The sequence below is a fragment of the Aotus nancymaae genome, unplaced genomic scaffold (genome assembly GCF_030222135.1).
Source record: "Aotus nancymaae isolate 86718 unplaced genomic scaffold, 86718_ANA_hifiasm-v0.15.2.pri h1tg000036l, whole genome shotgun sequence".
NCBI classification, from domain to species: Eukaryota; Metazoa; Chordata; class Mammalia; order Primates; family Aotidae; genus Aotus; species Aotus nancymaae.
In genome coordinates, this window is record NW_026988450.1 from 93507885 (window position 1) to 93520132 (window position 12248).

The 12248-nt window shown below is 55.1% G+C and overlaps 1 protein-coding gene across 1 annotated transcript; it reads left to right on the forward strand.

Moving 5' to 3' along the window:
• Positions 1-757: 757 nt before the first annotated feature.
• CUNH8orf33 (chromosome unknown C8orf33 homolog) lies at positions 758-5312 on the forward strand (the record flags this gene model as incomplete). The annotated part of the gene is made up of 4 exons (XM_021676026.2): positions 758-1195; positions 1357-1441; positions 1591-1737; positions 2315-5312. Coding segments are annotated over 4 exons (816 nt in total), but the record flags the coding sequence as incomplete, so codon positions are not given.
• Between the last annotated feature and the right edge of the window lie 6936 nt (positions 5313-12248).

Genomic DNA, 12248 nt, shown 5'->3' on the forward strand with positions numbered 1-12248 from the left:
CCCACCGTCTCGGGATTTGCACTCCTGTGTCCCCGACAGGAATCGTCAGACGTCGCCGACTCTGACCTTCTCAAGCAACACAACCCACCCTCCCGGCGCCTCACTCTGCCTCACTCAGCCTCTAGGCGATTCCTCTCGGTTGTGAGGCCTTCATCGGCGGGGTCGAGTGTTGTGTGTGACCCCAGGTCTCCAGTAAGACATGGCGGGAGGGAAGCACCCGGGGGAAGGCAGGTGGTGGGATGCCGCCACCCTCCCTCACGCCCATAGCCCGTCCAAAGCTCTTCCCGCGTCTGTTTCTGAAACCCCCCCGCGTCCCCTCCACCTCAGACCTCACCCCAGCCCCCCGTCCCGCGACGCCGGCCTCTCACCCCGCCGCGCCCTGACCCTCGCCGAGCGGGCGTCCCGGGCCCGTGCCTCTTCCCCAGCTCCCAGGGGCTTTGCCGACCGCCCTCCTGCGCCACAGCTGTTCACGTGCTGTTTTCTTGCTTTCCCCTCCCCAGCAAAAGGTGAGCCTTGAGAGGACGCACCCTTGTGTAAAGCTCTGAACTTTCATCCGGAAAGGTGCCGGGCACGCGATCAACGCCCGCCAGCACTCGCTTACGAGCGTCCTCCCAGCCCCACCGCAGCCTCCTCCCGGAGCCCCGAGGCCCCGCCCCGCCTGCGCCCTGCGGAACCCGGAGTCGCAGACGCGCTTCTGGAGGACGGAATTCGGCGTCGGACTCTGCGCCTCGTAGTTCCGGTGGCGACTGCGGCGCATGGCGGTGAGCGGTGTGGAGGAGACGCGCGGGTGGAGGAGACGCGCGGGTGGAGGAGACGCGCGGGTGGCGGGGCCTTGCAGCGTCTGCGGCCCTCCGTGACCCTCGTACTGTCCCCCTTTCTCCAGGCCCTAGGACATCCTGCCGGGGAGGCAGCGGCGGCCCCAGGCCCGGGTACTCCCCGCGCGTCCCGCAGACACCTGCTCCCCGACCCGGTTTCCGGCGCCCGGAATCCTTCCGCTGTCTCTCTCTGCCCAGAGCAACCCACGTGCAGTAACGCCGCCTCCAGAGTGCACCCGTTAGGCGATGAAGGCAGCGCAGCGTCGAAAAAACAAAAGAATAAGAAGAAAACCCGGAACAGGGCCTTTGTGGCAAATGGAGGCGAGAAGGCCTCAGAAAAATCCGCCCCAGAGGAAGTCCCCCTAAGCGCTGAGGCCCAGGCAAGCGCGGGTATCAGTCGGGAAGGGTGGAATCCCAGGTGCGAATCCACGGGCTCGTGTGGTGTGGGTCCACGGAGTTAAGGCGGGGAGGGGGATGGGATGGGGCCGGGGCTGGGGTGTCCCGGTTCCCGCTCACAGCCGCTTCCCCCAATCCATCGCAGGCACAGCAGTTGGCCCAGGAATTGGCTTGGTGTGTGGAGCAGCTGGAGCTGGGCCTCAAGAGGCAGAAACCCACTCCGAAACAGAGTAAGGGACCCTTCTGTAGAGTTAGGAGATGTGAATATCGGCACTGCCTGGCCTGCAGGTGCTGGCAGGGAATGGAGTTGTTGCCTTTGCGGTGGGGTGGTAGGAGGTCAGTATAGAGATGTTAACTAGTCTTTTATTTTTATTCGCAGAAGAGCAGGCTATGGGAGCAATCCGAATCCTGCGCAGCCAAAAAACTCCCCTGCCCCGGAAGAGGCAACTGATGCACTCCTTGTTTGGAGATTACAGGGCTCAGATGGAAGCCGAATGGCGTGAGGCCCTGCGGGCTCTCAGAGCTGGTGAGGAGCTAGCAACTGCTTGATTCAGGAAGGCCTAATTTAAGGAGGAAGTGCCTGGGGAGTGAAAGGAAGAAGGCCCAGAGCAAGAAGGCTGATGGGGGAAGGAGACGGGGTCAGGGAAGACTGAGGGAGCAGGGAGGGATCAAGCATGGACCTCTCTTTCCCCTCTTCGCAGGACTGAACCTGGGAAGCAGTGGGGAGGCCCTGGGAGGAGGGGGAAAGGGCTTGGTCCTCTGTTGGTCCTGCTCCTGGGTTGGGGAAAGCTGCCTCATGTCTTTGTGTCTTGGCTTTCTCTACTGGCCATGAAGTCGTATCCCATAACAGTTTGAGTGCAGTTCCTGGAGCCATATGAACTAGGTTCAAATCCTGGATCTGTCACATAGTAGCACTAACACCTTTTGCAAACTACTGAATCTCTCTAAATGGGGGGGTGATGGTAATATCAACCTTACAGATTTGAGGAATTAATCAGTTAATTTATGCAAAGTGGTTGGAATTGTATGGGCAAACATACTGTACAGATAATGTTAGCTGTTATTATTCAGTCCTGACATACTCTGCTTCTCTCCCCCGACAGCTGCTTATTCAGCCCAGGTGCAGCCTGTAGATGAAGCCACTAGAAAGAAGAGCCAAAGGGTCTGCAGGCCTCGCACTTTAGGGAGAGCCAAAGCCACTCTGGAAACTGCTTTACCTGATGAAGAGTTTAGGTTCAATTTCTTTTAGCTTCTCCCCCAACTTGGAACAGTCCCCCGCCCTTGGGGTGGCGTAGGGCTTTGTCTTGAGTGCAGAGTCTTTCCAGGACTTCTGTTGGCAGAGAAGGTTGGGGTTGGTCTCTCCCTGCCTGGTCCAAGGATTTGGAGCTGTTGTGCAGGTGTGAGACCATCAGACAGGCACAAGGCCCCATTTGTTTTCTGATGAAATGTTCCCTCTTCCAGAAGAGAGAGAGAGGTGCAGTTAGAAAATATGCAATGAATTGAAGTGAGTGTTCAATGTATTGTAGAAAGAATATTGTACTAAGTCTTTAGGGTTAGATTACGTGGCTGTTGGTAACAAAGATTAGTTGGGAATCTATTAATCATACAGTGGTTTTCACTTTTGAAGGGAATCCCTGTTAAATGGTTTAGTGCTTTATGCTGTTATGTCACATTGTCCTAATCTCTGTTTTTGGTAAAATTGGGTAAGGAGTGAAAGACCACCTATGTTAGAGGAAGTACAGAAGATGCAGTGGTCTGGTATCCCTGGGTCCAGGTTCCCACCTGGGTCATTTGTCCATGTTGCCTTCATTCCTGACCAGGTGTCATCCTCAGGGAACCGGCATGGCCCCCACCAGGCCACGCTCTGTTCTTAGGAGCGAGGAGCTTCTTGCCCTGACAGTTCTGGCCTGAGACCTGGATTGAGCCTCAGCTGACTTCTTGTCTAAATGTTGGCCATGTCAGTCTCAGGTCCTCTGTTCCATGGAATTGGGAATCTCCAGGTGACCTAATCCTTATTGGTGGCCCACTATTTGCTGGTGTCTCCCAAACTCAGTTCCCAGACCTGGACCCCAACTGCCTACTAAGCATTTCCACTGGGGTATTTCATAGGCATTTCAAACTTGATGTGTTTAAAACACTTGATTAGGCTCCAGTTTCCCTTTGGCTTCTGCTTTTCAGTGAATGGCACAGCTGCCCATCTAGTTGATATGGCAGGAAGCCTGTGTCATCCTTGATTGTTACCTTTCAAGTACTATATACTTTGAGTACTTTAGCTGGCATATCAGCTCTGTCTTCAAAATAAATCTCAAATATTTCAGGTTTTCTTTATCTTCACTACTGCTCATTCTACTTATGACTTTTCTTACCTTGCCTGCTGTGTTAGCCAGACTGACTCTTCATGTATGGTGGATCACATTCTCCTGATCCATGACTTCCCTGTACCTAGAATACAATATGAAGGCTGATGTACAAGGCCCTACCTAGGCCTGCATGTGTTTACTCCCCTGACGGTCTCTCTGATATGGTCCCCCTCTGCTCCTCAGGCAACTGAATTTAATCCTGCCTCAAGGTCTTCAACCTTGCTCTTTTGCTTGGATTACTCTTCCTCCAGATCTTAGCATAACTGGCTTCCAGGAAAGTAAACATCAGCTTTGTGTGAGAAAGTGGCTCTATGCCCTGTCATTCATCAGGCTGAGGTAACAGATTCGGGAAACAGATTTTTCCTCCATGGTAACGGTACAGATGTAAAGTGTCATAATGACCCTTTTGAGTGTCTGTTTTCCTACTGAAAATCATTGTTTATTAAAATCATGGACAGCCACTTTGCTGTGCATAGGAAGGAAATGTCTGATCTCAAAAAGACTCCTTGATTTACAACCCAGATGCAGAGCTTCAAGTAAGGGGTTTTGGAACTCTACATTGCAAGGAAACAGAAGCCTGGTTTACTTCACAGTTCAGACCTGGTCTTTATCCCGCTACCCAGCCCTGTCTTGTTATGTGCTATCAAAACACTGTTTCATTTGCATTTCACCTAAACACTCTTTTACTAAATCTTCTAATACTCCTGTCTCTCATGAGATGCCCCATGGATCTGATGTTCAGTCTTCTATATTGGAACGAGCCAATAAATTAACTGTCATTTAGGGACTTCGGATGATTGGACTAGGATAGCCTTTATCTTTTGGGTCTTATCACCTTGCTGTCCTTCCCACATCCCCCATTGGTGGTTGACCCTTCGCCCTCAGATCTTTTCCATAAGTTTGGAGTGCCTGAGTAAGAGATGCTAGGGCAGATCTTTCCTTTCTTCCTTTGCTGGTGTCTCTGTGGTTCTCCAGGGGTTCCCTACTGAGCCCTGTTAAAACCACCTATTGCTGGTCTATCCAGCCTAAGGGTCCCAGTTTGACTTGAGGATAAGTTTGGGTTTGGAGTGAGGGTCATGGAGAGGATTAGAGAGTAATGGGGGGTTTAGGGTGAGTCTTAGGGGGTAGACTAAGGGTTAGAGGGTGAAGGTGAGGTTTTAGGGTGAGAGGATTGGGTTAGGGTTAGCTTTGGGTCAGTAGTGTGGTTAGTGTTAAGAGATTAGGTGTTAGGGATGATGGTCTAAGGGTTAGAAATTAGGTGAAGGTTAGGGTTTGGGGTTATAGATACAGACTTGGCTTGCAGAGCTGTTTGTCACTAACATCATTGTTTGCCTTCTACTATAGTCCCTCCGTCACCTCTAATCTCAAACCCTTCCTTAACCTGGCAGAGCTCAGCTAAGGGCTTCTCTGTACTCACCATGGTTATCATCATGTCACATTTCTCTTGGAAGCTTGTTCATACGTCCCCATATTATTTTGTAACATGTGCAGAGATATCTCGCTTTCTAATATGTTATTTAAATCCCAGGATCTCAAGTTAACAAGCGGATTTTTTGGCAACCTTGGGTTTTCTATAACTCTTCTTTAAGCATTCTTAGAGCAGAGCCGCTTCCTCACAGGATTTTAAATTACTCTTCCTGGTTGCATTATGAGATAATTTTGCAGCTTGCAAGTTTTTCTTCAAAAGCTGAAAATGTTTTATCTATTTTGTTCACTACGTTTGATACATTTACCAACTCTATGTCCATGTGTTTTTCATGGGTTTGGCATCATTTGCTCCTCCTGAACAAAGAGAATTCACCCAAGGAACGCGTCCTCGCAAGTCATATACTGTCTGGACAGCTTAGCAGTCCCAGGACAGAGGTCTTCAGGCCCTGGGCTCACTGGTCTCTTGTAGGGCCACAGCCCTACAGGGTCGTAGGATGTCCCCTATTGTTGTGCTGAAGTGCAGGATCCAAGAAGTAAAGAGACAGGACACAGAAGGACTGGAAAAGACAGCTGGGCTGCGGGGGGCGGGGGTGGGGGCGCCATGCCACCTATGAGCTGAGACAGATGAGACCCGAACGTCCAGGAGCGTCTGTTGGGTACCAGACGGGGAAGGGTAGTGAGTGAGGTCATCTTAAGGACAGTGATAGGGTCAAGGCAATCACATGAGCAATAAACGAGGGGTCCACCCCCATTAGGTCACCTAGGCCAGGAGGTGGGCAGTGCACAGCAAGGGTGTGCAGCGTGCACTATCTCTAGGGGTAGGATGCTGTAGGAGGATGCTTTGAGCAGCAGCAGCTGACAAGGGCCACAGCCACCTGCAGCTTCCAGTGATTTCTGTAGGAGCATGATCTGAATCAGCACAGTAGCTAGAGAGCTGACAAGTTACACAGTCACCAAGGTGCAGTTATACCGGAGGGGTTTTAAGCCCTCGGAGGCTCGTGGGATTGCCTGTCTGAGGGCAGCCTTCCACGATAACTGGATGCAAGATGCTACAACTCCTTTTTCGGGAGGAGAGTGGCTATCTTTACAATACTGAATGCTGCTGCCTGGGCCAGATTCTTGTCCTGGTGTAACTGTTTTTCCCTTAAATGATGTACTGCACTATGTCTGCTCTAGACATTCCTCTGACTATAAGCAAGATATGCTTATGTATAGCTGCTTATCCCTTAATTCATGCTCTGTACTGTGTCTGCTCTCGCATTCCTCTGACTATGAACTAAGATATATGTATGTATATATAGGGAAATAACTAGTAAGATATTCTTCAGGCACTAATTCTACAAACTAATATGTGATTATATGTAAAGGATTATATAAAGGAAATAACTGAGTAATATTCTTCAGGCACTAATTGTGCCGGGTATCTGCTTAGCTCTCCTTCCTTGTTGCCCAGATGGGTGGTTACCCACAGTCCCTGGTAAGTCGAGTTGTCCCATGAACTGAACTAAGTGCTGATGGCGCTTCACATTGGGCTGTGACACCTGATGTTCCTTAGCTTGCCTGGTCCAGAGTCAGCAGCCTCTGCCTGATGTCCCTGACTCTGCTTTTATGACACCAATTTCCATCCTGGAGCCTGGCTTGGGGGTTGGGGGTTCCTATAGATTATGCCGCAAAGTGTCCTAGATCCTCTTGATTAGAGCTGTTGAGCAGGTCCTTGCCTGGGACAGATGTGATTGGCCTGTGGAGGCCAGGGTTGTATAGGATGACATTGCCCACCTGTTTTGTGTCTCCGTAACCATTGGAATTCAGTTTGGGTGGGTGGGGAGGTGGAATACAGGTAGGTAGAGCTAGGGTTGGTGAAGGCTAAGTTTAGAATTAGGGTTATTTTTAGGGTTAGATTTGATACAAAGGTTAGAGTCATCATGTTCACCTGGAAAGTGGCTGGGCAGCAGTGGCTGATTGCTCAATAACTGTCTCTAAGAAATCTTATTGGGGGCTGGGCACAGTAGTTGATTCTTGTAATCCCAGCACTTTGGGAAACCAAGGTGGGCAGATCACCTGAGCCTAGGAGTTTGAGACCAGCTTGGCCAACATAGTCAAACTCCATCTCTACTAATATTACAAAAAGTAGTTGGGTGTGGTAATGTACACCTGTAATCCTGGCTACTTGGGAGGTTGAAGCACGAGAATTGCTTGAACCCGGGAGATGGAGGTTGCATTGAGTTGAGATCACACCACTGCCCTCCAACCCGTGTGACAGTGAGACCCTGTATCAAAAAGAAATCACATTGGGGGTAGGCATGGTGTCTTATGCCTGTAATCAAAGAGTACTTTGTGAAGCTGAGGTGAGAATACCACTTGAGTCCTGCAAGAGCAACCTGGGCAACATGGCGAAACCCTGTCTCTACAAAAAACACAAAAATTAGATGGATGTGGTGGCACGTGCCTGTAGTTCCAGCTACTTGGGAGGCTGAGGTGGGTGGCTCACTGGAGTCTGGGAGGTCAAGTCTACTGTGTGCCAAGATGGCACCACTTCACTCCTGCCTGGGTGATAGAGTAAGACCTGGCAAAACAAACAAAAAACTTACGTTGTTGCTGGGGCCACCTCTCCAGACAGGTGGGTTCATGTAGGCTGGTAGCTTGGCAAGGTCTTGGCCATCTGCTAAAAGCTGCGTTGCTGTGGATTTTGCTTACTTGGGTCACAGCCATTTCCAGGAAGACGGTAGCAGTGGTATTGGTGATTATGCTGGATCCTAGAACGTGGAGGGGAACCCTGCAAATGCTGTTGCAAGGGTCTGAAGCCTCAGCCTGTTCCCATATAAATATTGATTTAGAAAAGAATTAGAAACGTAGGCACATAGTTATTCCTTTATATAATCATATATAATCTTATACTCATAACCATAAAGATAAATACTCAATATAACCTTTAATTCTACTAATGACTGTTGGGTTATGAAGCATGGAACTGAGGTGATGCTTCAGTGGTCACGTCCCATGTCTACTCTCACACCCTCCTTCTGCACCTGGTTTCTCTCTTTCTCAGAAGATAAGAATTAATGTCTTTGACATTTCTAACAAAATTGCGAAGAGCGCTGACACATTAGCTTTTCTCGACTCAGCTACTTGAAAGTCCTGGGCCCCCTATGTTCAAGACACATGATTTACCTGACCCTATCACCGACCACCATTACCTCACCCTACCTTCCCTGCTCACTGCTTTGTACTCAGTAAGGGTCAGTGTCCAGGCACTCGGTGCCACTGCAGTTCTCTGTGCTTTGGTTGGCAGTGGACCCCTGAGCCCAGACTGTCTTCTGTATCTCTGTGTCTGTGTCTCTTATTTCTACAGGTTCTTGTCTCTGCACCAGCAGGGAGGGGCTCACAGAACCCTATAGGGCTGGACCCTATACTAGCATAGAATGACCTCAGGGACGCTGGGGGAGCAACGTGCCATCTCCCTGTTCCTTGGCGCAGTGGTAGTTACACGTATTGTAGAGCATGTCTTGCCAGTGTTTGTGCTGTCTCTTGTCAGATGGATGTATTAAAATGGCAGGTTTGCATGGGCTCCTGGTGACTCCTGAGGAGCGTTCTGGCAGTGCAGAGGGCATGGCAGAGTCCCTACCTTTCACAACAGCATTGTGGCATGGCTTTCCTGGGTCCCCGGCATCTGTATGTGGGGACGTGGAAATGGGACAACATGCTGATGTCTCTGTTAAGGCCTAGAAGATAATTTGGGATTCCCTACTGTCTTCAATTTGGTACCACAGCCACTGTACAGGTCAGCTTGTCTGGGTCACTGCCATCTTCTGGATATGGGTCATGGCAGAAAGCATTGCAGAGCAGCTTCCTGGGACTCCACAGTTCCTTGGAATGGACAGCAGCAGCCAGTAAAGGCATGCCAGGGTCTCTTCTGTATTATTGAAGGGGCTCTGAGCCGTCTTTGGAATAGGGGAGCAAGGGACTGACAGTGTTGCTATTCGGCTTGCTGGGGTCCACACTATCTTGTAAAAGTGGACGAGATATGTACCCCAGCTTTCCGGATAGGGACATAGTAGCAGTAAAGGGCAACTGGACAGGGTCCCGACCACCTCCTGGAAGCTTGCAGAAGTGCGATTTGCTGGGTTCCTGTGTGAGTTAGGGTTAAGCTTAGGTTTTAGGTTAGGGTTTAGGTTTGGGGTTGGAGCTAGGGTTAGGGCTAGGGTTAGAGCTAGGGTTAGGGCTAGGGTTAGGGTTTACGGGTTAGGGTTAAGGTCAGGGTTAGGGTTAGGGTTAGTGGACATAAGCGTCTTGAGAGTTTGCCCTGCGAGCAGAGCCGAGGCAGACCCTGTGAGGCAGCGGCGCGCTTCTGGGTGCATCGGCGGCAGGGCCAGCTCCCTTTCCCGGCTCGCGGGCGAAATGCACCGCGACCCCCCACACCCGCCTCGCCTGACCTCCCAGCCCGCTTCCCGCCCCACCGTCATGCACGCCGCAGGGATCCGCCGGGCTCTGCAACTCCAGCCCTAGAGGAGCGCCCTTCCGGGGTGCAGCGCCTGAGCGTCCCTGCGCGGCGCCCCTCCTCCCGCGCTCCACCCTCTCCCTGGTCCCGAGGAAGCCGCAGGCAGGGCCTTGAAAGGCTGAGTCCCGGAGCACTGAGCGGCCTGCGTAGCAGGAGGGGGCGGCCACCTGGAGCCACGCGCTGCTCAGGTGCTAACTTCCTAACCCCGCGCGGCTCCTGGCGCTCACCTCGTCCCCCGGGTACCCGCTCCGGCGCCCCCGTGTCGCACCCTTGGGACCAGGCGCCCGCAGGCGGCAAAACAGGCTGCGCCCCGTCCTGGCGCCGCCGCTCGGGCTCCCCGTGCGCCCTACGCCCCCGCGGCCCCAGCCTGTCCCGCAGCCTTTCCCGCCGCTCCCGCGCGACCCCAGGGCTCTGCGCCCTCTCCACCCGGCTCCTGCCCGCTCTCTCGAGTTCCTGTTAACTTCCTTCGGGGCTTAAGGCCCGGGAACCTCGCAGACACCTTCTGAGCGGAGGGGCGGCCCGCGAACCCCAAGCGCTGTGGCCCAAGCTGGGGGGCGGTGCAGCGAGGGGAGCTCTGCCCGTGTCCGCTGAGGCACTGCGTGCGCGGCGGCGGTGTCCCCGCGCGGTCCTGGAGCTGCAGCGCCCCCTCGGCCGAGTCGGAGGGTTCTGGGTGTCCGAGTCGGGTCGGGGATGGGGTCGGGGCCCGCGGGTCCCCGGGGAGCCGAGAGAGGGGCGGCGGCACCTTGGTGGCGGATGCTGCGCTTCCAGTCCTTGACCGTCTCGTGGCCGCCGACGAACTGGAACTCGTTGGGCGTGAGCCACTCGCCGCGGTGGCGGATGGACGGGCCCTTGCTGCCCTGGCAGAGTTTGCGCACGTAGAGCAGCGCGCGGTTGGCGCCGCACTCCACCTCGACGCACGGCTCGCCGTTGTCCAGCAGCGGCTGGAAATCCGGGGCCGCGGCCCCGGTGGCCGAGAAGCGCTCAAGGGCGCGCGGGTCCCCGGGCAGGCTGAGGTAGGCGCGCGAGGGGCGGAGCGGCGGGGCCAGCAGCGCTTCGTAGTCGGCGGCCGAGGCGGGCAGCGAGGCGGCGCGGGGGAGGGCCGAGGCCGCGGGCAGTGGCGCTAGGTAGCCGGGCAGCGGCGGCAGCGTCAGGGCGACCAGGCTCGGGTGGAACGTGGCCAGGTCCTCGCGGCCAGGGAACTCCTTCCTGACCGCGGGCATGGCGCGCTCTCCGCCGGCGGCAGCAACTTACTCCGGCCGCGGCTGCAGTCGGGTCGCCGCGGAGGCGCCTGGCCGCGCGCCCACCCCGTCAGCTACTGCGCTCCGGCGCCCGCAGCCTCTGCCAGGCCGCCCCGGACTGCTGCTGCCCGGCCCGGCGGGGCCTCGGCGGCCGGAGACATGGAGCCGCGGGCGCTGCGATCGATCCCGGGTCCCGCGCCGAGCGCCGCAGCTCCGTGGGGCGTCGGGGGTCCCACGCCCCGGCCACCTACGTCCGCGCCCGGGGCGGTCCCGGCGGCCAGGCCGAGCCCCGCAGCGAGGAGTCACGGAGTCCCCGCCCCGCCCGGCGGGGACTTGGGAGACGGGGAGACGCCGCCGCCACAACTTGGCCCATTTAAACGGCCCAGGCACTGTCCTGAGCACCGAGTCCCTGGGAGCCGCTGGAATCCAGGACTCAGCGCGGGACCGGGAAGGGCTCCTCTCGGCAGGAGGGAGCGAGGGGCGCGGTGCGTGAGCGCGCGCTGGCGGCTGTGGATTTTGCACAGCGACTCTGAGGGTGGGCGTTGGTGTCCGGGCGGGCGTGGGTGGTCTCAGTGCGTCTGCGGGGAGCGAGGTTGTGGATTTGCGGCGTGTTGTCTGGGCAAAGTGTCCCGGAGGGCAGCAGCTGCCGCCCATCCTTGCGCCTTCCCATGCATTTCACAGGGCTGAGTTCGCCTGAGCCACTGAGTTCCTAAAAGACTCTGACACAGAAAGGTCAAGTAACTCTCCTGAAATCACACAGCTGCTTCAGATGCAGAATGTCTCACTCCAGAACAGAGCCAGAGCCATGCTGTGGGGCAAGAGCTTCCTCTCACCCCATACCTCCTGGGAAGAAGGCGCTGTGGATCCAAGTCAGGCTGGGGTGGCGGGCAGCAGGGTGGGAGGGTGCGCACCTGCAAATTTTCTTTCCCCACGAGGAGCAAGTCTAGCGGAGTGGATCTGCCACACCACGTCCACTTGGTTGCCTTCTGACAGGTCAGCCTGGGCCCCAGTCCCTGGTCACCTGCCTGCCCGCCCAGATGGGTTCGGAAGAGCAGCAGAACCTGGGGCGCTGGTAACAGCAGGCGAGGCAGGCTTGCCCTGCCCTGCTGTGCCTTGTCGCACACGCTAGAATGGGGCCTCCTGTTGCCACCTTGGCCTCTGCCCCCTGAGATGCACGTGGCTTGTCCCTGTGGGCATCTCCCTGACCAGGTCCAGTCGGTGAGTGGACCACAAGCCTGTTTGCACAGGCACCTTCTTCAATGGAGGGAACAGCCCATCACCACCTCCCTCCAGGCCAGCCCCACTGAGCATAAATCTGACCCCTGGTGACCGCTCTGGGCTCCCTCACAACTCCTGTCCTCACCTTGTCCCAGCAGAGGCTTCTGCTGGCCCCAAAGCCAACCGTCAGAGTGAGGTCTGGGCCAGCTGTGCTCTGCCCAAAGAACATACCCAGAAGCCTCCCCCGGCATCCTGGCTACCTTCTGTGGGGGCTCCTTCTTGGTCTCAGGGCCAGGTG